This window comes from Sus scrofa, chromosome 7 (assembly GCF_000003025.6).
Source record: "Sus scrofa isolate TJ Tabasco breed Duroc chromosome 7, Sscrofa11.1, whole genome shotgun sequence".
In the NCBI taxonomy this organism is placed as follows: Eukaryota; Metazoa; Chordata; class Mammalia; order Artiodactyla; family Suidae; genus Sus; species Sus scrofa.
Genome location: NC_010449.5, coordinates 51,242,362 through 51,270,243, shown reverse-complemented (window position 1 = coordinate 51,270,243; position 27,882 = coordinate 51,242,362). Strand labels below are relative to the sequence as shown.

At 39.3% G+C, this 27,882-nt stretch overlaps 1 protein-coding gene across 3 annotated transcripts in view; it reads left to right on the top strand.

The window, feature by feature from the left end:
• ADAMTSL3 (ADAMTS like 3) overlaps positions 1-27,882 on the top strand; it is a 357,500-nt gene that overhangs the window by 93,612 nt on the left and 236,006 nt on the right. For all 3 annotated transcript variants that reach the window (XM_021098873.1, XM_021098874.1, XM_021098875.1), the window contains exon 4: positions 22,163-22,290. In XM_021098873.1, coding sequence (XP_020954532.1) covers positions 22,163-22,290 — 128 coding nt within the window. The remainder of the gene's footprint in view (positions 1-22,162; positions 22,291-27,882) is intronic.

Below are 27,882 nucleotides of genomic sequence, written 5' to 3'. Positions count from 1 at the left end.
AGGCTGAGGAGTAGTTGGTCTTCCTTGTTCTCTGAGCACTTAGCACTGCTTGCAATCCTGTGTTTTCCGTTATCTTCCAACTCAATGAGGGCAGGGACTAAAGTGGGCTTGGTGGACGTTGTCGAATGGGTGAATGAATTTGAACTTTGCTCACCTGCCCAAACTTTGGCTAACTTTCATGGCAATTCATTGGATCTGAACATCAGCCCTTCAGCAGCGACCTACACAAGGCCATTGTTATCCCACCAAGGACATTCTCCTACCATTTTTAGTCAAGGAATTAGGACTATGCTGTTAGCTCTTCCAGTCTCAGAACCACCAGTCCTGATATGCAGACTGTCTCAGTTTTTCTCTTTACCTGGGGTGACCACAGGTGGCCCAGACTGTGCACACCACCAGCCAGTCCCAGAAGGAGAAGCATGAGATAAAAACACATGCTGGTTTCTTTCATGGCTTACTTTCATAGCTGTCAAATAATATTTTTTATGGGAGTTCGTTTCAAACCTATGCCCCTAAAATGCGGTCTGGGTAATATTCTTGATGAGTTGTTGGCACAAAACCTGTGTTTTTCTATGTGAAATGGCCAACCATGGCTGGAAGTAAATCACTGAGAAAAGTCAAAAAAGAATTTAAAAAAACTTGATATCATTACATGTGAAAACCTATGCTAATTTTTTTCCTTGAAAAGAAAAGTCTGCTGTGGATTGTCAAATCTGAATGCTTTGGATATAGTTTGAGGTATCTTGAAATTAAGAGCTTCTTAAGGTAATTTTGTGGTTCTTAATGAAGGGGAAGAAAGTATATAAAATAATCTTCATGAACCTGCTTTAAAATGGTAAGAAGCATCATACTCACATAGCACACAGGGTATTATTTTGCTCCAAGCGAGGCGTGTAAGCAAAGCATTTTGCTTTGTTAAGATTATCTGTAGGTTGAGGAGTTTAATGATGCTTGTTTGTTAAATTGGTTTAGAAAAGAATTTTTTTTTTCCACTCTAACTAGTGTATAAGTTATTATGAGAGTAAAGAATCTGGGTTGAGTGGACAAGCCTCCCTCTAGAAGAGGTTTCTCAGCCTTGCCACTGTTGCAGTTGTGAATCACTTGATGCTTTGTCGTGGGGAGGCTGTCCTGGGTTGTGTAGGAAGTTTAGCAGCATCCCTGGCTTCTATCCATCAGATGCTAAGAGGAACCCTTTTGCCCCACTTGCAATAACCAAAAATGCCTCCATTGCCAAATATCCTGGGAGGAACAAAACCACCCAGTTGACACGTATCCTTCTAGAACATGTGTTGAAATAGGTGAGGAGGCTGGAAGTTAACAGTCTGTAGCATCTAACAGCCTTGAGAGGCCTTAAGGCAGTTTCTGTAAATAATACTCACAGGAATGCCAACCACCAATACAGACTTACTGGCCAGCATTCATCAGAGAGACCTGGAATTGCCCTGTTGTTTTGTTTTTTTTTTTTTTTGTTGTTGTTGTTTTTTTTTTTTCTTTTTAGGGCTGCACCCCTAGCATATGGATGTTCCCAGGCTAGGGGTAAAATCAGAGCTGCAACTGCTGTAGGCCTATACTGCAGCCAGAGTAACATGGGATCAGAGCCTCATCTGTGACTTATACCACAGCTCATGGCAATGCAGGATACTTAACCCACAGAGCAAGGCCAGGGATCGAACCCCTATCCTCATGGATCTTATTCGGGTTCATTAACTGCTAAGCCACGAAGGGCACTCCTGCCCTGAGTTTTGAAGTGACAGTAAATGACTTCTTTGGATGCAGGGTGAATTTATTTATTTTTCAGAATAATTAACATTAAAAAATGGATATTGTTATTTTAAAAATCCAGCAATACAGAAAAGTGCAAAGAAAACTACAAGGCCCCTCATATCCCACTTTCTAATATTCATATTTGGTAAGTGGCATTTTTAGACATTCTCACAAGCATATACAAAGTGAATTTGGGACAGGATAAATAAATTGACATAATTCTATAACAGCGCCATCACATGATGCGTGACATTTTGGATTAAAAGTATTGAATTTTTGTGAATTTAATAGATAATAAGGAAATCAAGCAAAACTGAGGGACTTGCCAACCTTGGGAGGAACGTTCCTTCACAGAATAATAAATTATTTCCTCAGAGATGTCTCTTAGAATATGACAAAAGATTATGAAAAACATTTGGAGGTTGGCGTTAATTATATTTTAAAATTTCATGTTTAAATTTTAGTCACTATTACTTGACTTCCTTGCAACGTTCCTCCATTCACCTCCCAATTTATATACAGACGCTAAGTTAATATAACGCATGTTCTGTTCTACAACCTTAGTTTCCCTGTGGTTTATTCATGTTCAATATTCGAACAGATTAAATATTCACCACCTTTCTTTTTATGTGAGATCTACCATCCTTTTTTTAAAATTTTGAGTCATCTCATGATTGGTTAGATTTTGTCATCAGTTTTTTAAATAAAGGCGCCATTTCCTGAGTGTTTTTTCCCATTTTTGAAAACGTCATTGTTGCCTTTATTCTATTTTGTTTTGGTAAAATACACGTACCATAAAATTTATCATCTTACCCATTTTTACGCATACAGTTCAGTGGCACTAGGCACATTCACATCCTTGTGCCAACTTCACCACCATCCATCTCCGAAATGTCTTTTGTCTTGCAAAACTCTGTATTTGTTGAGCAGTAACTCCCCATTCTTTCCTCCTCCCAGGCCCTGGAACCCATCATTCTACTTTCTGCCTCTATGAATTTGTCTCCTCTAGGTACTTGCAAGTGGAATCATATAGTATTTGATATATGTGAGTCCTTTTGGTTTAGTTTAATGCATTAAGTATAATGGTCTTCAGGGTTCATCCATGTTGTAGCGTGTGTGAGAATTTCATTCTTTTTTAAAGGCTTAATAATATTCCATTGTATGTATATACCGCATTTCGTTTATCCATTTGCTGAACATTTGGGTTGTTTCCACATTTTGGCTATTTTGAATAATGCTGGTATGAACATGGGTGAACAAGTGTCTCTTTGGGTCCCTGCTTTCAGTCCTTTTGGATAGATACTCAAAAAAGGAATTGCTAGATCGTATGGTCTTTCTTTTATTTATTTATTTATTTATTTATTTATCTTTTGGCCTTTTCTAGGGCTGCACCCACGGCATATGGAGGTTCCCAGGCTAGGGGTCTAATCGGAGTTGTAACCACTGGCCTACGCCAGAGCCACAGCAATACCAGATCTGAGCCATGTCTGTAACCCACACCACAGCTCACGGCAATGCCAGATCCCCAATCCACAGAGCGAGGCCAAGGATTGAACCCGCAACCCCATGGTTCCCAGTCGGATCTGTTAACCACTGAGCCGCAACGGAAACTCCTCATATGGTATTTCTATTTAATTTTTTGAGGAACTGCCATACTGTTTTCCTCAGGGGCTGCACCATTATCAGTAAAGCACAGGGGTTCCAATTTCTCTACATTTTCCTCAACACTTCCTTTTTTTGTCTTTTTAAAATAATAGTCATCCTAATGGGTGTGAAGTGTTATCACATGGTGGTTTTCATTTGCATTTTCCTAATGATTTGTGATGTCGAGCATTTTTTCATGTGCATATTAACCATCTGCATATCTTTTTTGGAGAAATGTCTGTTTGTGTCCCTTGCCTGGTTTTTAATTAAGGTGTTTCTTTTTTGGTTATTGACCTGTTCTTTAAATATTCTGGATCTTAGTCCTTTATGTAATATGATATGTATATATTTCCTCCCTTTCTGTGGATTGCATTTTCATTCTGTTAATAGTGTCCTTTGATACACAAAAGTCTTAAATTTTGATAAAGCACCTTTATTCTCAAATAGGTCCTATCCGAATGTAATATGATATTCTTGAATGGTCCTTTCTTTTTTTTTTTTCTGGATTTTTTAGGTGATTCCTTCCCTATCTTATGTCATTAACATGCACAAAAGTCTTAAATTTTGATAAAGCACCTTTATTCTTGAATAGGTCCTATCTGAATGTAATATGATATTCTTGAACGGTCCTTTCTTTTCTTTCTTTTTTTTTTTTGGATTTTTTTAGGTGTTGCTTCCCTATCTTATGTCATTAACTGTTGTTGTGGAGAAGGTGACTTACTTTCATTGCTTGAATGCACATCCTCCCAGAAGTGTCTCCTTTTTTGTTTTAATTGGAAAACTCATACACACACACACACATACATACATACATACATAGACTAGTATAACAAATTCATATATATCCATTACCCGGAATTAACTAATGCAAATATTTTGTCATATTTTGTCAGTCTTTTTAGGTGTGTACAGTTTAATAAGTTACTTGGATTGAATTCTGAGAGGCAGAGCTGAGATGAGGATTCACATCTAAGTGATTTATTCAGGAAGCATTTCTGGGGCATCCAGTTTGGCAGTGGGAAAAACCAGACAGGGAAGGGAAAAGGGAAAGAGCACAGCCTCTGCCTTATCCTGAGTCCTTATCCTTATCCTGAGGGATCCTGAGTCCCAGCCTCTGCCTTATCCTGAGGGGCACCCTGGAGGGTAAATTACTCTTCCGAGTTTGCCCTGACTCCAAGGCTGGGGAGCTCCTGAATCTAAGTTTTGAAATATATTAGCATAAAGATATTCTCTTTCATCCTTTTTAGCATTTTAATGCTTGCAGGATCTGTAGTTATATTCCACATCTCATGCTTGGAATTGATTTCTCTCTCTCTTTGTTTCAGTAGTCTTGCCAAAGAATTTAGCCACTTGATTAGTTTTTATGATGAACCAATGTTAGATTTGTTGATCTTTTTTCTCATATTTTTGTTTTCTTTTTCATAATTGCTGTTCTCATTTTCACTATTTTCCTCTTCCTCCTTTCTTTGGGTTTTGTTTGCTGCCGTTTCCCTAATATCTTTAAATAACTTGAAATCATTGATTTTTTTCAACTTTCTTCTTTTTAAATATGTATATATTTAAAACCTCAAATTTCTCCTCAAAAAACTAAAAATAGGATTACCATTTGATCCAGCAATCCCACTCCTGGGCATCTATCCAGAGAAAATCATGATTCCAAAAGATACATGTACTCAAGTGTTCATTGAAGCACTATATGCAATAGCTAAGACGTGGAAGCAACCTAAATGTCCATCGACAAAGGAGTGGATAAAGATGTGGTACATATACACAATGGAATATTACTCAGCTATGAAAAGGAAATAAATAATGGCATTTGCAGCAATGTGGATGTACCTAGAAATTATCATGCTAAGTGAAGTCAGTCAGACAGTGAGGGAGCAATATCAAATGCTGTCACTGACATGTGGAATCTAACACAATGAACTTCTTTATAGGATAGATATTGACTGACAGACTTTCGAAAACTTATGGTTTCCAAAAGAGGCAGGTTGGAGGATGGGGGATGGGGTGGGCTGGGGGTTTGGGATGGAAATGCTATAAAATTGGGTTGTGATGATCATTGTACAACTATAAATGTAATAAAATTCATTGAGTTAAAAAGTAAAAATAAACAACAACCCAAAAAACTCTCAAATTTCTTTCCAAGCACAGCTTTTATTACTTTCTCTAAACTTTGATATGTAAATATTCACCTTCATTTGTTAAGAATATTTTCTAATTGTCATGGTGATTTCTTTTTTGACTCCTGGGTTATTTAAAAGAAACTCTCTTAATGGTAACTCACTGAATGGAAGAAGATAGCTTCAAATCATATATCCAAAATATATAAAGAACTCATACAACCAAATATTAAAAACAAACAGCCCAATTAAAAATGGGCAGAGGACCTGAATAGATAGTTTTCTAAAGAAGACATACAAATGCCAACAGGTACATGAAAAGATGCTCAACATTGCTAATCATCAGGGGAATGAAAATGAAAACCACAATGAGATATCACCCTCCCATCTGGCAGAATGGCTATTATCAAAAGGACAAGAAACAACAAATGTTAACAAGAATGTGAAGAAAAGAAAACCCTTGGGCACTGTTGGTGGGAATGTAGATGGGCACATCAAATTATGCAGAACAGCTGGAGGTTCCTCAAAAAGCTAAAAATATAACTACCACATGATCCAAAAATCCTACTTCTAAATATTTACCTGAAGAAAGTGAAAACACTACTTTGAAAAGATAAAAGTACTCCTATGTTCATTGCAGCTCTATTTACCATAGCTAAGCTATTGAAGCAACATACGTGTCCATCAATAGATGACTGGATAAAGAAGATGTGGTACACACACACACACACACTGGAATATTACTCAACCATAAAAGGATGAAATCTTGCCATTACTAGAACATAGATGGGCCTGGAGGGTATTATGCTTAGTGAAATAAGTCAGACAGAGAAAGATAAATACTGCATGATTTCATTTCTATGTGGACTCTTAAAAACAAAACAAAGCAGAACCAGAGTCATGGATACAGAGAAGGAGCTGGTGGTTGCCAGACAGGAAGGGGGTATTGAGATGTATGAAATAGATGAAGGGGATTAAGAGGCACAGGTTTCCATCTATAAGATAAACAAGTCACTGGATATAATGTACACACAGGTAATACAGTCAATAATGTTGTAACAACTTCGTATGGCGAAGGTAACTGGTCTTATTGCTGTGATCATTTCATAATGTGTAAATATATGGAATCACTATATTGTATACCTGAAACTGAATTAATATTATATGTTTATTACAACAATTAAAAAAGCCTAGCTGGCTCCCCCCACCCAGAAACTGACAAGTTTATCTTAAAGTTCATGTGGAATTCATGTGGGACCTAGAAAGCCAAAACAATCTTGAAAAGGCAGAACAAAGTTGGAGGACTCACTTGTGGGTTTTAAAACTTACTGCAAAACGGCAGTAATGAAAACAGAGTGATGGTGGTATGAGGGTGGACACACAGATCAGTGGAATAGAATTGAGAGCTCAGAAATAAACCCTCATATTTATGGTCAATTGATTTTGATAAGGGTATCAAAGCAATTCAGTCAGAAAGAATAGTCTTTCAACAAGTGGTTTGGCTGCATAACTCTATGCACTAAAAACCATTTAACTGCACATTTTAGGTGAATTGTATGATATATAATTATGTATGTCAAAAATTTCTTTATAAGTAATAGAAAATAACATCTCAATTTCTAAATAAGTTTTCTTTTTTATTGATGTGCAGTTTATTTGATTTGTGGGCAAAGAAAATACATGTATGATTTCAATCCTTGTAACTCTTAAGTTTGACTATTTGGGCCAGCTTAGGATTGATTTTTATGAACATTTTATAAATACAAAGAATATATGTTTTGTAGTGGTTTATATAGCTTTCCATATGTGCATTTTCATGCAGTTTGTAATTGAATTATTTCAATACCCCATACAGTTAATAATTTTTCATCTCTTTGATGAATTATATGAGAGTTTATTAAAATCTCCCACCATCATTGTGGAATTTTCTATTTTGTCTTATAGTTCTATCAGTTTTTGCTTTATGTATTTTGAGGTAATGTTATAAGGTACATCCACTTTAGAATTTTTGTTCCATCCTGATGAATTCAAACTTCCAGCATCATAAAACATCTCTCTTTTTGTTTTTCTTTTTCTTTTCTCTTCATCTTAAAGTCTATTTTGTCTGATTGGTATAACTAAATTAAATTTATTTTGGTTAGTAGTCTTATGGCATCTCTTTTTTCAATTTTTTGCTTTTAGTCTTTGTGGTCATTATATTGAAGGATTGTCATTTAAACAGAATATAATTGCATTTTCAAAATTCATCCTAATAATATTTGTCTTTTAACTGGTGCATTTATTCTGTTTGGGTGTAATGCAATTATTGATGTATTTGCACTTAAATCTTTTATTTCACCATGTGGCTTTTAAAATGTATCCATCTTTTCTAAGTTCTTTTTTAAATTAAAGTATAGGAGTTCCCGTCGTGGTGCAGTGGTTAACGAATCCGACTAGGAACCATGAGGTTGCGGGTTTGGTCCCTGCCCTTGCTCAGTGGGTTAAGGTTCCAGCGTTGCCATGAGCTGTGGTATAGGTTGCAGACGCGGCTCGGATCCCGCGTTGCTGTGGCTCTGGCATAGGCCGGTGGCTGCAGCTCCGATTCAACCCCTAGCCTGGGAACCTCCATATGCCGCGGGAGCGGCCCAATAAATAGCGCAAAAAAAAAAAAAAAAAAAAAAAAAAGGACAAAAAAAAAATTAAAGTATAGTTGATTTACAATTGTTGTGCCAGTTTGTGTTGTACATCAAAGTGACTTAGTCATATACCTATATACATCCATTGTTAATGAATTATTTTCTATCATGGTCTATCCCATGAGATTGGATATAGTTCCCTGTGCTATACAGTAGGATCTTACTGTCTATGCATTCTAAATGTAATAGTTTGCATATATTAACCCCAAACTCCCTGTCCATCTCACTCCCTCCCTCTTCCTCCTTGGCAACCACAAGTCTGTTCTCCATGTCTATGAGTCTGTTTCTGTTTTGTAGATAGGTTCATTTGTGCCATATATTAGATTCCATATATAAGTGATATCATATGATATTTGTCCTCTTTCTGACTTACTTCACTTAGTATGATAACCTCTAGGTGTATCCATGTTGCTGCAAATGCCATTGTTTTGTTCTTTTTTATGGCTGAGTAGTATTCCATTGTGTATATGTACCACATCTTAATCCATTCATCTGTCCATGAACATTTAGGTTGTTTACATGTCTTGGCTATTGCGAATATTGCTGCAATGAACTTAGGGGTGCATATGTCTTTTTGAAATATAGTTTCATCTGGATATATGCCCGGGAGTGGGATTGCTGGATCATATGGTAGTTCTATGTTTAGTTTTCTGAGGAATCTCTATACTGTTTTCCACAGTGGTTGTACCAATTTATATTCCCACCAGCAGTGAAGGAGGGTTCCATTTTCTCCATACCTTCTCTAATATTTGTTATTTGTAGACTTGTTAATGATGGCCATTCTGACTGGTGTGAGGTGGTACCTCATTATAGTTTTGATTTGCAGTTCTCTGAGAATTAGTGATGTTGAGCATCTTTTCTTGTGTTTTTTTTTTTTTTTTTTTTTTTTTTTACATCTGTATGTCTTCTTTGGAGAAATGTCTGTTTAGGTCTTCTTCCCATTTTTCGATTGTGTTCTTTGTTTTGTTGTTGTTGTTGTTGAGTTCTATGTTCTTTTTTTCCTCTCATTTTTGCTTTCTTTTGGATTGATTGATATGTGTCTTTATTGTATATTTTTCCATCTATTCATTTGAACATTATACACTCTTCTGTTCATTTAGTGGTGACACTAGAAATCAAAACATGTATTATTGACTTATCAAAGTCAAATATTGGTCCTTTTATCCTCTTCTTAGGTGATGCAGAGATCTTAGGGTACTTTAATGTAATTTATCACTCTTATCATTCCTATGTCATTATTATCAGATATCTTAATGACATACAAATAATTTAAAGCCAATAAGCCACAATTGCTATTTTATTTATTTATTTATTTATTTTTGTCTTTTTGCCATTTCTTGGGCCGCTCCCATGGCTTGTGGAGGTTCTCAGGCTAGGGGTCAAATTGGAACTGTAGTTGCCGGCCTACACCAGAGCCACAGCAACAACAGGATCCGAGCCGCGTCTGCAACCTACAACACAGCTCACAGCAATGCCGGATCCTTAACCCACTGAGCAAGGCCAGGGATCGAACCCGCAACCTCATGGTTCCTAGTCGGATTCGTTACCCACTGAGCCACGACGGGAACTCCCACAATTGCTGTTTTACATAGCTGCTCTTTATTTAGAATTACCCACATTCTTACTTATCATTTTAATTTTTACTCTTCATTTCTTTCTCTATATCCAAACTTCCTTTAACTCTAAAAAAACCTTTTTATGTTATTTCCTTTAGGACTGATTTGCCAGTGATGAATTCTATTTTTGTTTGTCTGCAAATACATTTATTTCATTCATGAAGGATATCTTTCTTTGCTTTTCTAGTTGTTCTCAGTGGGGCGGTTTGTCCATACTGCCTAGCCATTGGACTTTTATATTTGGCAATATTTGGTTTTCCTTTCTATTCAGTCTTACCTGATGTTGTGCTGTACATGCTTCACGATGACTTACCAAAGTATCCTAGATAATATCACATTTAATCTTTCTTCATGTAAAGTAACATTATATTTATATTTAAGAATTCCTTTTCAACAAAAAACAAAGTCAAAACCAAACTAAACCCTATTGTATTGGAGCGTTTTTCTTCATGCTTTTTTTCCACAATGGGAGAGGATCTGGTTATGGTTGTTTTCTAACTTGTCTAGTAGCCAGGAACATTGCACTAATGGGAAAAATATAGCCTAGATGTTCTTAATCAAAATATCAGATTGTGCGGGGATGTTATGGAGAGGTGGCCTATGTTATTCCTGGAATGGGCTCCCCAGGGACCATGAGGTTCTGTGTGTTAATGACAGCACAGGCGTGTTCCAGAATATAATATGTCTACATTCTGGACATTTTTATTTGAGCTTCTTAAATACACTAAGATTTTTTTTTTATTTGATATATCCCAGAGACAAAGCCCAGGGATGCAAAAGCAGTAGACTTCAGACACGAGCACCAAGGAGTGACTTCTTAAACTCTGCTTCTGTGTGCGCATGGCTGAACTCAGTATCCAGCAAAGATGATAAAGTGCCTTTTGTTTTGTTTTATTTTAAAGTTATTTGTGTGTATGTTTCTTACTCACTGGAACATGATGATCTGTAGCCAGGCTGAAGAATCTGCCTGTTACGAATACACATGTCAGTTGATTACCTTCAAACCAGCAGTCATTCAGCGCCAGCAAGCTCCCAGTTGGGCCCCTTGGGGTCAGGCAGAGAGTGTGAATCCTTAATGGCTGGATGGCAACTGTGCAAACTGGAGGGCACATGCCCCTTAAAAACTGTGTGGCCACCCTTGGTTTGAATTATTACCATATTGGCATGTGGATCCTGTTTTGATTTCCTCTGTTCTTTTCCTGAGAAGTCAGAAATCTCGATTTTTATGTGAAATCTTCATATTTTTAAACATGAGCAAAAAATTCCTTTGGGGGCGGGGGGGGTCAACTGTGTAATTATAATCAGAGGAATCAGACCCGCTGGCCAGCTTCCCTCTGGGGACCACCAGTTTGCTCCCTTTATCTTAGCTGTTATCCAGGCACTGCTCACATTCTGTACCCAAGGACCCTGAGCAGCTCACCTCAAGAGTTGGGGTGAGGGTGGTTGTGAGGCAGAAGGAGATAAGCATCTCTCACAAGTTAATTAATTCAGAAGCCCAGGAGTCATCCTAGCACCGCCTTTCTCCCTGCATCTTCCAGGTCCTGTTGATTCTAGCTTCTGCAGACATCATGTCTGAGAGAGTAGATCTTAAAAGAGTTCTTCACAAGGAAAAAAAAAAGCCGTAATGGAAAAGAATATGAAAAAGATTACATGTGCATAACTGAGTTAATTTGCTGTACAGCAGAGATTAAAACAACACTGTAAATCAACTGTCCTTCAATAAAATTTTGAAAAAAAGAAAAAAGCAGCGATGTGTGGCGATGGATGTGAACTAGACTTGTGGAGGTGATCATTTCTCGGTGCGTGCAGGTGATGAATTGTCATGTTGTGCAGCTGAAACTGAGATAACGTTATGTGTCAGTTGTCACTGGATAAAAAAATTAAACAAACAAACAACAACAACAAAACCCCTCAGGTCTATGCCTTCCTTCTCCAGACACTGGTCATGTCTAGCCTGGGCTCGTATTTCTTGCCTGCCCTCTGCAGTGAACTTCCTGCTCTGCCCTTTTGTGAGCTTCTCCTCTTGTCATAATTCTTCCCCACACCAGAGTAATTTTTCCAAAATACAGTTTGCCGAAGTCACTCCTCTGCTTAAAAATACTTCAGTGAGTCAATACCTTGTTGTGCTGGAAAGCCTCCCTTTGCCCTCCAGTGCTCCGTACCCTGTGCTGCTCCCTGCCCTGGGCTGCACCCACCCGGGAGGCTCACCTGTTTGGACTGCACTAGTAGCCTCCCTTGCCCTCTGGCTCCTGGTCAGGTCTGGCCAGTGGTGAGTGGGAAGAGAACTGTATTTGTTTCCCCAGCTCTCATTTTGTGAGATTGCTGTGGACTGTGATTCTTGACCGAAGGCCTTAGCTTCTGTCCAGACAGCCTCTGCCTGCCCTTGCCCCATCTTGTAGACAAAGCCCAGGCAGATAATGTGAATTGCCTGAATCACAGGGCCTGCCTGCTACCAGCCCCAGGCTGCTGCACCAGCCCTGTGGTTTCCCTGTACCCTATCCACGCATTAGTAATTAGTGCATTTGAAAAATGCTCCTCAATACCTAGTGTTCTAATCCAAGGGCATAGTATTTTTAAAAATTTATTTAGGTTTTCTATAGTTTATTTGAGCAACATTTTTTAGTTTTCAAAATAAAAATGTTATATATATTTGTTAAATTTATCCCTGAGTATTTCCTGGTTCTGTTGTTATAAATAGTACTATTGAATTTTTTTAAAATTTCTAATTGCTCATTCCTACTAGATGTAATTGATTTTTTTTATATTTACCTTGTATTCTTTAACCTTATTAAACTCATATCTTGTTAAAAAAAAAATCCTCAGGAGTTCCCATCGTGGCTCAGTGGTTCACGAAACAGACTAGGATCCATGAGGATGTGGGTTCAATCCCTGGCCTCGCTCAGTGGGTTAAGGATCTGGCGTTGCCGTGAGCTTTGGTGTAGGTTGCAGAGGTGGCTCGGATCTGGCATTGCTGTGGCTGTGGTGTAGGCTGGCAGCTATAGCTCCGATTAGACCCCTAGCCTGGGAACTTCCATATGCTGCTGATGGGGCCCCAAAAAGACATACACAAAAAATGCTCCTCAAATTATCTCCATCTGACCCTGTCCCCTTTCTTGCTGGGACGTAGTTCCCCCACCTAAGATGATGGGCTGGATTGCCGTATATAGAAGGATGACTCTGGAAGTGTTTAGTTGATGTTCTTTCATCTTCACCTGGAGAAGCCTTGGTTGCCATGATTTGGAAACTCTTAGATGTTTTTTTTCTTTTACTAGAGCAATGGGCCAAGTCTACCTCTAATCAAGGAATTTGAGTATGAGGGTGACTGGAGGGTGTGAATGAAGAGTACCTAACCAGGTTAACTAGGAGAGGAGACTGAATGAGGTGAGGAATCAGAGAACTGGAGACAGCCTCCTAGCAAGTGGGGCTGGCAGGAAAAACCCAGGGAACATGATGCTTTTTCCGAAGCTCTCCCTGACTGCTGACCTCAGCCTCAGGGAAGCAGGGCTAGGTGCTTCTGGATCCTCACCACTGGTCCCCCGCAAAGAGAACTGCTGCAAGGGGAGGGTGTTGGTGTTGTGTTGGGGTTTGCCATAGGAAGCAGGAATTGGCAAACATGTTGGCATTTGGGGAATAATGAGAAATATGGTGGGCTTGGAAGATGGGCTGCAGTATGCACGTGAGCTGCAAGAAAGGGAGCTGGGGCAGGAGACGGAGCAGGTCCTGGAGAGCCTCGGGGTGTAGAGCACGTGTCCTGAGCAATCAGTGCAGGGTTCCAACAATGTGATAAAATCATCAGGAAAGGCTAGGAAAGGGCAGACCAAATCCTAGAGGTCACTGACCATCAAGGTAATGACTTACAGAGGTCTGTGCTTTCCAGTAGAGGGTAGAATGGATGAAGAGGGTAGGCTGTGCTCCTAGCACACAGCTTTAGATATGTTGGTGTTTTAGATGTTCTGGCTGAACTGAATGGTTGAGACTCTGTGGCAGCTGGACATTGCATGTCACTGACCCAATTCCTATTACCAACATTTTTTGGTTGCTAAAGATCCTAAAGTACTATTGACCTGCAAGAGTGTCTTCATGGGTAACAAAACCTGGGTCATTTGTCAGTCAGCTCCTTCAATAACCTTTGTGGTCACATTGGAATGAGCCTTTATTTGATGTCTGGGAAGGAATCTCCCAGTGGAACCTATTTTATTTTGAGTTGTTTTTAATATGGAGCAGTTAATATAGATTCCCAATAAGTGACCTTATAATGTGAAATCTGTGTTTAATTATGAACGTTTTTGTGAGACTAGTAGAACTGTGCTGTTCATTCTAAGTCACAGATTTAAGAACTTGTCAGGGAAATATTTTATGATTTGACTTATGCATGGGGATCCAAGAAAGGCAAAAAGGCCTCATGTCTTTATGAGATTGTGAACACACGTATTCCTACAGTATTGCTTGGCTTTTGCCAGTCCTGTTATATAATGAGTAAACAATATCTTTTTTGAAATTTTCACCCAAAATACTCCCTAGCTTGAAGTTTACTTAGGAAAATATGATCTCCTAAGAGATAAGTCTGAGAATTTTAATCAAACAGGACAAAGTACATTTTACTTCTTTGGATGTGTTTTCATAGTTTTCCCTTTAGTGCTTTTTCCTCCTTAAAAAAAGGAACTTTTACTGGGTGTTTTATTGCTTGAAATATACGTGTTCATTGTATAAAACTGGGAAATATAGATGAGCAAAAGGAAGAAAGTAGGACAGTGTGGTAATTCCATTACTATTAAAAAAAAAAAGAGAGAGAGATGAGCCCCAACGAAGAAAGCACTTGCAATCTCATTAGAATAGGAGAGAAGTTGATAGGGATACACGAGGCTCTTGCTGGTGCTTCCAGCAGAATTAGTGTGGTCTGTGGAAAGTGTGTGCGCCAGCTCTCCTCACACAGGTAGAAACTGCTTCTCTTTCTCCATCTCCTTGCTCTGGGTCTTACTTTCTCTTGTGATCTCCGTGACCACAGGCTGATTCTGCCCCACCGCATCCATCCCTTCAGCCTCTCTCACCTGCCGCTCCCTGTCTTGAGGGCTCAATCCATGCTCATCCCCCCAGGGCACTGAGCCTTGAACTTTGCAAACCCTGGGTGGATGTTTGTGTAAGAAAAATAGCAAACGCATTCTGGTCTGTGAATGTCCCTTCGAGAATGCATATTCCTCAAGAAATAACTTAGATAAAATCAAATACTTTTGCAAAACAGAAATGTAGCTCTAATTGCAATGCAGAGAGGAAGGAAAAAAAGAAACTAAAGACTTCATTGAGATATCAAAGGAATGCTGTGGTCAAGTGAATCACAGCAGCAGATGTATTCAATCCAAGATGCGAAATGCTCATGGAGAGTGATGATAGGTCGGCTGCTGTATTTGACTGGATTCCTGATCTCCAAGGGCAGTGAAGGAGCATCTGTGAGCAAAAGGCAGGCTTTGTCTGGGTCACATAGGATGGGATTCTGCCTGGGCTCCCCCACACCTTGGACACGTGCTTTTTTTTTTTTTTTTGTCTTTTCTAGGGCCGCTTCCCATGGCATATGGAGGTTCCCAGGCTAGGGGTCTAATCAGAGCTGTAGCCACCAGCCGATGCCAGAGCCACAGCAACTCGGGATCCGAGCCTCATCTGCGACCGACCCCACAGCTTACAGCAAGGCCAGATCCTTAACCTACTGAGCAAGTCCAGGGATCGAACCTGCACCTCATGGTTCTTAGTTGGATTCGTTAACCACTGCGCCATGATGGGAACTCCCTGGACACGTGCTTTTTGAAGTTATAGTTATTCACCTATAAAATGAGAGTGGGTAATATCCACCCTCCAGCGTTTGTTGAGAAGATTGGAAAGAATGTAGGAAAAGTCCTGGCAAGTGATGCTCACACTGTGCATAAATGGTAGTAGCCACGTTCTTCATCTCTTGATGCCACACTTCGGAGTCTGGCACGGAACAGGGCCACCGAGTGACAGGATGTTGGTTGACTCAGACTTGAGGTAAAAAGTCTATAGATGGAGTTCAGATAACAACTTACCTTATAAAACATTAATAACATAAATTACTTAAGACACCTTATGGGCATGTCTGAAAAGAAGGCATTGGGAGTTGTGGTACCCAGCTTACAAACATGGAAGTTGCCTCTGCAGGGTGACCCTCAGGTCCAACATGGAACTGATATGTCAGCCGTATTTAAGTATCACCAGATTTCAGAGCTGGGCCGGCCAGAATGGGGCTGCTAAATACCTCTTCTCTCAGGAGGTTCACCACCGCCATGCAAACCAAGAATACAGACCCCACCCCGCCATCCCTGATCCAGCTCCTCCTAATGGCTGGTTTCCTCCCTCCCCACAACTCTTTCTGCCTCCTAGCACTTGATGATGGTGATTGGTTTTTATTCCATATTTTTATTGTAACCTTAAACTGTGTTCACAGATTCCAAGTCTGATTAGTTGGCTGCTTACTTGGCATTAGGGTCTGCTTACTGTTTTAAAAAAGCAGAAATGTGCATATGGAATTCTCTAAGATTAGGGAGCTATGTCCAGCATGTTTATCAGGGACTTGGGTGGAGCACGGAAGCTGCAAAGCTGAGCAAAGTGGCTCGTAGATGGGGTGACAGGATCCGGGTTCAAACAGATCTCAACAGGCTGGTATTCTGGGCCAAAACCAACAAGAGGAAATTCAGTCGTGATTAATGTTAAGTCTTGCCTAAGTAAAAATGGGAGAGTGCTGGCTCTATTGTGGTTTGGAAGAAGACATTATTTCGAAGAATAATAGCTTACAGTTATTGTGATATTTATTACATTTATTGAGATGCGGTGTGATTCCCGCTGTATGTGGTATTTTCTTTAAATCCCGCTGGAGTAAAATTATCATCTCCATTTTATAGTTGGGTTTTAGTAAAGTTAAGACACTTATCCAGAGTCACACAGCTTTTAAATTATGTGCTACTGTCTCTGTAATGAGATTCAATAAATGGTGTGACTGCAAAAGGTAGGAAGAAAGGGAAGAAGGAAGGGAGGGAGGGGTGGAGGGAGGGAGGGAGGAAGCAAGGGGATGGGAGGGAAGAAGGAGAGATGGAAACTTAAATTGCATCAGAAGAAACCTGGATAACAGCGGCTGGGCACCTTGGGGGTTTATGTTATTCTCAGATACAGTGTTATATTCTGGATGCTACATTTTAAGATGAAAAATGTGCAAACATCCCCATGTGCAGAGAGAGGAAATGTTAGTGAGAAAGCTGAGACAGGTGAAGGTAGCAGATCCTTTGAGAAAAAAGCTTGGGAAGCTTGAGAACGTTCTTCTGTAGAAGCTGGAGACTCTGTCCACTGCTCTAGAAGACACAAATAGCAATGGCACTTTGTTCAGCTCTAATGGAATTTGTTTTTGTTGTTGTTGTTTTTTAAATATTTGTCTTATTATACTGCTAGCCCCAAAGGGAAGAGATGAGAACTGGGTAGAAATTGGGACTTTTTTTTTTTTTTTTTTTTTTTGTCTTTTTGCCATTTCTTGGGCTGCTCCCACAGCATATGGAGGTTCCCAGGCTAGGGGTTGTATTGGAGCTGTAGCCACTGGCCTACGCCAGAGCCACAGCAACACGGGATCCGAGCTGCGTCTGCAACCTACACCACAGCTCATGGCAATGCCAGATTGTCAACCCACTGAGCAAGGCCAGGGATCGAACCTGCAACCTCATGGTTCCTAGTCGGATTCGTTAACCACTGAGCCACGACGGGAACTCCAAAATTGGGACTATTATTGCTACTCTTTGGCAAAAGAAGAATGATGAGGAGGACAGGAGAACTGGCTAATAGGAAATAGCAGTGGGATTTCAAAGCAAAATATGACCGTCTCTTCATGACCCAAGGAGAGAAGAAAAACTCGAGGACTCCTGTTGAGATGCTATTTTTCTCTCTGTTTTCTTAGGAGGGAAATATCTTACTGATGTAAGCAGAGGAACCAAATGCCGTGTTTATAACTTGCCTATTTTAGTTATTCTAAGATCAAGATTTTTTTTTTTTTTTTTGTTAAGTAAAGGTGGAGAAGTTATGGAAAGAAACCTGACGCTAACTCTAAACTGAACAGATGGGATAGTGGGAATAAAAACAAATTAAAACAGTATTGCAAAGAACACTCAACTTTCATTTAAAATATATATGATGATGTTTTTCAACTTTTCACATTCAACCTATCAGTATATCGAGTGACGAAATGAAAAATCAGTTTCAGCTGTGTGTATTTTAAACGTTTACCTAAATGATTTGGACTTACCAACCTAAAAGCCCAGATGAATGTATTAAACTGCTTATTGTATTTTTCATGAATTAAAACTTTATTTTATACTAAGTTATAGACAGGACACGGTGCTGTTGGGTGACGTTTAGTGTAGAAAATTGAACCGAACAGCGGTCTAATTAGAGCAGTAAATAGTATGGGTTTAATTAGCACTTATTCCCAATGACAGATTTGATCAGTTGCCAGATATTTATTTTTTCCTTGCACTTGACTGTTACTGAAATATTGCCTCTAGTAGGGCTGCTTACTGTGCTATAAATAGGTAGCTTGGTAAGAAGCCAGGAAACCCACTGACCAGTGAGACGTGGGTGAAAATTATTGAAAAACCTCCTCCTTGCTTCCAGTCATTATTTCTTCATTTCACGTTTGAAGGTCCTTTCTATAGATCCCTGTCTTAATTTAATTTAATTTTTTTTTTTTGGTTGGGTGAGGTAAGTTGGCCTAAGGGCTTGAGGAAATCTGTGCAATATCTCTGTTGAGTCCCATGCTCTGGTTTATTAGTGTGTCAGGGTTTCCTTCATAAACCCTCCTAGTCTCCAACTCAGAAGTTACCTATTAAGTCCTGTCTGACTGGAGCTTTTCTGTATGTCAACAGGATGTGGTTTTGTTTGTTTGCTTGCTGGTTTTCAATTAAAATATTCAAGAGTTGGCTTAAAAAAAAATACAAAAAAAGGGCCTTCCTGTTGTGGCTGAGCAGATTAAGAACCCACCATCATATATGTGAGGATCCGGGTTCGATCCCTGGCCCCGCTCAGTGGGTTAAGAATGGGGCATTGCTGGAAGCTGCAGTGTAGGTCACAGATGTGGCTTGGACCCAGTATTGCAGTGGCTGTGACATAGGCCTGCAGCTGCAACTCCAATTTGACACTTAGTCTGGGAACTTTCATACTGCTACAGGTGTGGCCCTAAGAAGAAAAAAAACAAAACAAAAAAACAACAACCCCCTTGACAAAATGCAGAGACACAAAAACAAAAGAAGTTAAAATCACCCAGGTCTTCCCACCTGCAGGTAACCACTGCTAACACTTTAATTCACCTTTTACTTCTTTCCCTAGGCTTGTACACATTTGCCTGTATTAAATACAATACAGGCTTACATTCTTCTCTCATGTTCAACGTTTACCCCAAAAATATTTTTTAAAAGGAATTTCAAAATCCAGAAAAGTTCAGATAAAACTAACATCCATTATAGCATCATCTGGCTTCATCAAATTTAATGCTGTGTCATATTTGCTTCAGATCTTTTACGGGAGAGTTGGGAGGGGAATAAAACATTTGTGGGCATTCTTTCTGTGTCTTTCCCTAACCACATTCATCCCTAGTCCCGCCCCCTCTTTGCTTAGAAGCAATTGGCTGGGTTTTCTTCCAGCCCATATACTTGTACTTTTATTAGAGCATTATTTTGGGTGGATATTCATATGCATATGTCACTATCTATAGGTGAATAGGTAGAAAATGCTATGTGTGTTTTTATTTTAATGTAGTTAAAACTGTATGTGTGTTTTTATTTTAATGTAGTTAAAACTATCAGCTTTTTCCATATTGTTTCTACTTTTTTTTTTTTTTTTTCCTTTCAGCTTTTCAGAGCCGCAGATGTGGCATATGGAAGTTCCCAGGCCAGGGGTTGAATCGGAGCTGCAATTGCCGGCCTACGCCACAGCTACAGCAACACAGGATCTGAGCCACATCTGTGACTTACACCACAGCTCATGGCAATGCCAGATCCTTAACCCACTGAGCCAGGCCAGGGATCGAACCCGCATCCTCATGGATCCTAGTCAGGTTCATAACCTGCTGAGCCACAGTGGGAACTCCCTATAGTTTCTACTTGTATTGATATATTTAGGACAGTCTTTGCCACATCAAGTCTATATGACTTTTTTTTTTTTTTTTTCTTTTTTGGCCACCCTATGGCATATGAGTTCCCAGGCCAGCAATCAGATCTAAGCCACAATCACGACCTAAGGTGCAGCTGTGGCAAGGCCAGATCCTTGACCCACTGTGCTGAGCTGGGGATCAAACCTGTATCCTGGTGCTCCCAAGACACTGCCGATCCCATTTCACCACAGCAGGCACTCCCCTATGTGACTATTAATCTATAACTTTTTTGGGAGTTCCCCTTGTGGCTCAGAGGAAATGAATCTGACTAGCATCCATGCAGATACAAGTTTGATCTCTGGCCTTGCTCAGTGGGTTTAAGGATCCAATGTTGCCATGAGCCGTGGTGTAGGTCGTAGGTGCAGCTTGGATCCCACGTTACTGTGGCTGTGGCATAGGCCGGAAGCTATAACTCAAGTTCATCCCCTGGCCTGGGAATTTCCATATACCGTGGGTGCAGCCCTAAAAAATTTTTAATTTAATTTAATTTAAAAATATATAACTTTAGAATTTTAAGGTTTCAGCATTTAAAGTACTAATTTCTAATATATCCAGAATTCATTTTGGTCTATTTTGTAAAGAAGTGATCCATGACTTTTTAAAAAACCATTCCTCACCCTGACCTGTGGTGCCATACTATGTACTCATACATGGGTCTGTTTCTGGACGCTTCTTTATTTATACTTAATAGATCCAAATGCTTCTTGCTATGCCAGTTCTATACTGTTTTCACTGAGGCAGTTTCACTCTAATTTCCCTTCTTTTACAGTTTTTTCCTTGGCTATTGTAGACACTTACTCCACCTGATGAATTTTATAATCATTTTGTATGGGTCCCCAAAAATCCCCTATGGGATTTTGATTGGAGTTGTTATAAATTTATAGATTAATTTGGGGAGAATTAACGTTTTACAATATTGAGTCCGGTTATTTATGACTATGATATGTTTCTCCATTTATTCCTCTACTTTAAACTTCTTTGCAAAAAAAATTTTAATACCCATCATTTCTTTTCATATCTATATCTATATCTATATCTATATCTATCTAAATCTATACATAGGAATTCCCATCGTGACTCAGCAGTAACAAATCCGACTAGCATCCATGATGATGTGGGTTCAATCCCTGGCCTGGCTCAGTGGGTTAAGGATCTGGTGTTGCCATGAGCTGTGGTGTAGGTCACAGACATGGCTCAGATTGAGCATTGCTGTGGCTGTGGCATAGGCCGGCAGCTGTAGCTCCGATTTGACCCCTAGCCTGGCAACTTCCATATGTTGTGGGTGTGGCCCTAAAAAGAAAAAAAAAATTAAAAACTATATCTACATATAAATTTTTTAATTCCCCCTCTTCTCTTTTCTCTGGAGTTTCCTAATGTAAGTCAATGGTGGCAAGTCCAGAGACAATTAAGCTGAATTGTATCCATAATTGAACTCTCTCTGTTATCTTCGACCCCAGAGCTTTATGTACTTTGTTTTCTTGGGGTGGAGCCTGTCTCGGGAGATTCCACAAACCCTCATACAAAAAAGTTCCCTTGGAGTTAGCACCAGTCTATGTGACAGATATGGTTAGAATGTCTTAGGTACAAGCCGGGACCCTGCTATGTAAGCTATAAAACAAAGCAATAATAAATATGATTTATAGGTAGCCAATTTGTTTAAATTTGGGAACGATAAAATTTCTAACTTAGGAGTTCCCATTGTGGCGCATTGGAAATGAATCTGACTAGGACCCATGAGGTTGTGGCTTCCATCCCTGGCCTCCACTCAGTGGATTAAGGATCCATGTCACTGTGGCTGTGGTATAGTCCAGCAGCTGTAGCTCCTATTGGACCCCTATGCTGTGGGTGCGGCCCTAAAAAACAAAAAACAAAAAACAAAACAAAACAAAAAATTTCAATTTAAGACTGAGCTTAAAAGCCATTTGGATGAAACCTTTGTAACGTGCAAAGGCACTCAGTTACCACTAGCTTTCGTATAAAACTATCTTTGTGTGCGTGTGTGCATGTTTTCATGTAGCTATTCCAAAGCAAAGCGTTTTTAGGAAATTTCTGGTCTTCATGAGCAGCCTAGAATAAGACACTGGAAAAACTGAGGAAGGTTTTGGGATATTTCCAGCATTTTGTCTCTAATTTATTGTTTTCACTATCCAGACCTCCAGAAACACTCGTTCAGATGAGGACAAAGATAGCAACTGGGACGCTTGGGGCGACTGGAGCGACTGTTCACGGACCTGCGGGGGAGGAGCATCGTATTCTCTGCGGAGATGTTTGACTGGCAGGTGGGTAGTGGCTTTTCCTCCCCTTCCCTGTGGGCCGTCAGTGCCTTTGGATGAGTGGGTTTGGGGAGACAATTTGGCTTCTTGGCATCGGAAGATACCATGATGGTGGTATAACATCGGCTCTATCTAATATTAGTCAGGCTCAGGTTACCATATTTAAATAATAATGGCCTCGTTTCTGTGAGTGTGGCCATACCCATCCACAGGAGACTCCTAGCTTGCAGCAGTCTGGGGCACTGCATGCTTTGAGCTTTGAGGGAGTTAAGTCCCTGGCCCCACATTGTCAAGACTTGGGGTAAGAGGTCAAGTCTTCTGTGTTCCCCCCTCAAGTTGTTACAATTTCAATCATTTTCTGTTCCCTTTCTCTGAGCAACCCACTGATTAGGAAGGTAATGCAAGTTCTAAGTATCTAAATTCACATCTTAGATAATTTTAAGTAACACTTGTTAAAATGTAATATCAGCTTGTTAAAAATATATACACACTGTTGTAAAAAGCCCACACTTATCATTGCTCTTGAAACAATAGGAGGTAATTCCCCATAGGGCAGTTTAAATCCCAGCTAAGGATTTTTACCTGAGCTCTCAAGATAAAAGCCCTAGATGGAAGGAACCAGATGTGTCCGTTCTGGATACAAGAAGACTCCAAGGTCATGGGCACCATCTTCAGTTTTGCGATGTTGTCAAGTGAAAGAGTAAATTGACTTTCCCCGAATAGTGTAAGGTGTAGAGCAGAAATACAAGGAGAATAAGTTTTGTTTGGCTCAGGTCTGGATTTCATCAAGGTTGCCATTTTACGGCATATTAAAGAGTGACCACATGCAATCTCATTTCCTTGAGGCAGCGCAGAGCAGGGCAGATGAGTGATGGTAGACATGGCTTTTGAGAAGAAAGACTGAGTCCTTTGCAGGAAAGCATGGGAAGGCTGTTGGTGGGAGCATTGGTGATATGATCTTCAGGCGAGTTTTGACTCAGAGGTTTGAACCCTAAAGAAATGGTTGCAGAACTGAGGCCAGGCGTTATTCTTGCAAAGACAAAGGGATACCTCTTTCCCCTACGCTATTACTTGGTGAGGAATCAAAGCCCTGTTACTCTAAGTGTGTCATACTGTATGCATATTGTGTTGTACTGGGATGTATTTACCTTGGGGAGACTTGTGGTAGGAGGGCTGCACTCCTGTTGGCATGGGTCAGGGAGGGTCTTATGTAGGGTGTAAGTTCTTTCTCACTGTTGGTCAGTCACTTGAGGGAGAGGTTTTCCAGCATGGAGACTGGCGTGGGGAGATGAGATTTTTGGCACCTTAATCCAAATCTGAGGGATCTGAACAATTTGTAATTAATGGGAAGATTCAAGAGGGAAAAGAGTAGGGTTTATTTGTGTTTTTTTTTTTCCTTTTTATAAATGGTATATACTTATGTTAGTTGTATACTTGCATTAGAGGAATATACTAAGAACCACAAATAACCACTTTCATCTTGGGATTATGACACAATGAAAATGCTTACATGTTTATTGAGTATTTTATTAATTTTTACAATTATTATTATTATTATTTTAGGGCTGCACCCTTGGCATATGGAAGTTCCCGGGCTAGGGGTCAAATCAGAGCTGCCGCTGCCGGTCTACACTGCAACCACAGCAATGCAAGATCTGAGCTACATCTGTGACCTACACTGCAGCTTGCAGCAATGCCAGATCCTTAACCCACTGAGTGAGACCAGGAATTGAACCCACCTCCCCATGGATACCAGTTGGGTTCTTAAGCCGCTGAGCTACAGCGGAATCTCTAAATTTTTACAATTATTTTCATTTTGTCTGGAATATGATTTCGTCAAGTGATCTCTCTCTCTCTCTCTCTCTCTGTGTGTGTGTGTGTGTGTGTGTGTGACTTTGTATCTTCTCTTTCCTAACTGGGGCCAACTGCTAATGGAAAAACTTGGGGTTAGGAAGGGCAACTGCTTAGCCTCTTCTACCTTCTCTGCACCTTCAGAAAAGGAGATTTGAGCAAGAGGAGAAGAAAAGGAGAAGAAGCATTCTGCTTTGACTTTAGTGAGCAGATATTGGTGCCCTCTGATTTTGTTGGTTCAAAGCCAGCTTCTTCATCTTTTGTGAGCACTCGGATGGATTATTCTAAGACCCTCTCTCTTCCTTCCTCCCAAGCCCTTGGGATCCCTTGCCTGCAGTTCCCTTGAGATATGGTATTCATAATCCACTGACTTGATCATCTTGCCCTTTCCTCAGCTGGTGTCCCTAAAAATTTCTTTCTCTCAATTCGTGGTTAGCAGATTGAAGTCCAGCTCTCTTCTCTTTCTTGTTAGAGCAGAGTGAGAGGTAGGGTCATGGCTCAGCTTGCTAAAAGAAATCTTCAGAAATCCTCCTCCTGCCTAAGTCCCCAGCTCCAGGTGCTTTTTACACCTTGGTATATATAAGATGTTTAATAATTGTGAATTAAGCTAACACAGAGTCTGCCCTCATGGTTCTTAGAATCTAGGGGGACAAACAATAAACTAGTATATAATCAAATTATATGTAATTAAAAATTGTGTCAAGGGGTAGATAAACACTTTCTAGGGAAGTCCCCTGTGCTGGAGATCTATGCTGAGACCTGACTGCTGAGAGGAAGTCAATTATATGAAGGATATGTTATGGGACATAAAATTCAGACTGTGGGGACTGCATATCTAAAGGTGCTGGAGCAGGAAATGGAAAGAGGCTTTTTTCCTAAAGCACAATAGACAAAGGAGAAAGCAGAGTGGGCCAGTATTGAAGAAGGAGGTAGATTTGTAGGTGACAGTAAAAATCTGATTCTTACACTTTTGAATTTCAAATAATAGTAAACTGCCCCCCCCAAAAAACCCACCATATTTGGAACTGATATAAGTTGCCAATTTTTTATTTGTTTAAATGAAGACAAAAATTAAAACAAACCAACAAAATCAGCTGTGGTATACTATCACAGACTTTTCAGGAAAGAATTACAATCAGAATATTTTCCTTTTAACATGAAAAAATAGGAAATAATCTTAGAGTAAAAGGTCTGCCTTTAAATTAATTAATGTAGCTTTATGAAAATCCACTCTTTTGTCCTTATTTCTCTCACTTCATTTTGGACCATATTTTAGATGTCATGAAACTATTACAGTTGTTAGCATTCTAATGGTGGATAATTGGGAATCGGAAATTGAGAAGTAAATCATAATCATGGCATCAGAACTTGAGATTTCAAGATCCCTGAGGGAATGAAGGAAGCTATATTTGGAAAAATGACTTTATCTGAGCCATATATATATTTTTTCTTTTCTTTTTACTGTGGCACCTGTGGTATGTGGAAGTTTTCAAGCTTGGGATCGAATTGCCACAGCCACAGCAACACTGTATCTGAGCCACATCTGTGACCTTTGCTGCAGCTTGCAGCAATGCTGATCCTTAACCCACTGAGTGAGGCCAGGGATTTAACCCATATCCTCATGAAGACTACTTTGGGTTCTTAACCTGCTGAACCACAACGGGAACTCTGAAGCAGTAAGAAGCAAAGAAGCCAAGCAGCAGATGCTAAGTGGTTAAGAAACTAAGCAAATTTATTGGCAGTCTTTGTAGTCCTGGGACATAAAACTTGGAGTTGAAAGCCATGGTAAACACCTCAGGTGATCAGTTTTTACCTCTGAAGGATTATACCCTAGGAGAAAGGTGGAGAAAATCTTAAACAGACAAGATAGTACTGACACTGAAACCCGGTCTTGAATTAGTTTAGCTCTAATATTAATGATAAAATTTGTTGCTATTCCAACTGCCTCCAAGGAGCTTAAAAAAAAATCCCTGGAAGAAAATGACATCAGCCAGATATATAGGTTTTGATGGATAATGCCAATAATTCAATAAAATGTTAACCAGTCAACCATATATAGAGGTTTTGATAGATCATAAAATAATTCAATAAAACGTTTCCAGTCTTACCGTGAGGCAAGGTCAAGAGGAAAAACAGATGATAGAAATAGGTACTAGATTTATTGGACCTGTGTTAAAAAACAAAACAAAAACCTTGTAATAAATGTTTACACAAATAGATGACAAATAGGATTTCACAGGAGAACTAGAATCCATAAAATTAAATTATATGGGAATTTTTTTTGGTCTTTTTTAGAGCTGCACCTGTGGCATATGGAAGTTCCCAGGCTAGGGGTTGAATCAGAGATGTACCCTCCAGCCTATGCCATAGCCATGGCAATGCTGGATCCTTTAACCCACTGAGTGAGGCAAGGGATTGAATCCACTTCCTCATGGATACTAGTTGGGTCCGTTACCACTGAGCCCTAGTGGGAACTCCTCATGGGACTTGGATAACAGAAACAAATGATAATTAAAATTATGGATTACCATAGTAGATCAGAATCAGCAGAAGAGCGTATGCATTTATAGAAATATCCAGGCTAAATTATAGAGGGGAAAAAACACAACATAAAATAAGGATCTGTGAAACAAGGTGAAAAGTTCTAAATCATGTATAATTGGAGTTCTAAAAGGAAAAGAGAGATGGAGAATAAGGTAGAAGCACTATTTGAAGAAATAGTAATCAAGAATTTTCCAAAATTCCCAAAGTTATTACTTTTGGAATACCAAAAAGATACAAAGCCACAAATTCAAGAAACTCTGCAGAGTTTCAGACAGAATAAATATGCATAAACACATCATGGTAAAATCTTAAAAGAAGACAGAGAGAAAAGACACGTTATCTTCAAAGGAGCAAAGATAGTGTTGATTGCTCTCTTCTCATTAGAAGATAATGAAATTATCTGTCTGATATCTTGAAAGAAAATAACCATTACAATAGAATCCTCTACCTAGCAAAATTATCCTTCAAATGTTAAGGTGAGATAAAGATTTTTTTTTTTGACAAACTAAAACTTTACTATTTGGCTTGTGCTAAAGGGAGTTCTTCAGGTAGAAGCAAAATGACCATACATGGAGGATGGGAAATGCCAGAAGAAATTAATAGGAATTTAGAACATATACAAATCAATAGTAATTATTTAAAGGGATAATGGTAATGTTTCTTGAGGTTAAAATGTATGTGGAATTAAAAAAAAAAAGGAAACGACATAAAATTTGGGAAAGGAGTAAATGGAGTTAAAGTGTTATAATGTCTTCAAATTGTCCAGGAAATTGTAAAAATAACTAGTTCACATTTGATTTTTCAAAGTCAAGGATGCATGTTGTAATTTCTAGGGTTACCATTAAAGGCATAATAAAAAGAATTATATAACTAACCTGTTATAGGAAGAAATAGAATACTAATAAAATGTTTGATTCCAGAGAACTCAAGAAAGGAGAGAAAAAGGAACATAGAGCAATAGTGACAAATAGAAAACAAATGATAAGATAGTAGATTTGAACTCCCAAATATGTTTTTACATTAGATGTAAATGGACTAAGTACTCTAGTTAAAAGATAAAGATTGTTAGACTAAAACATGCTGTTTACTAGAGATGAACCTTAAATATAAGAGCACTGAAAGACTGAAAATAAAAGCATGGTAAAAAAGATATAATGTGACACTAATTACAGGAAAATTGGTGCAACTGTACTAATATCAAAG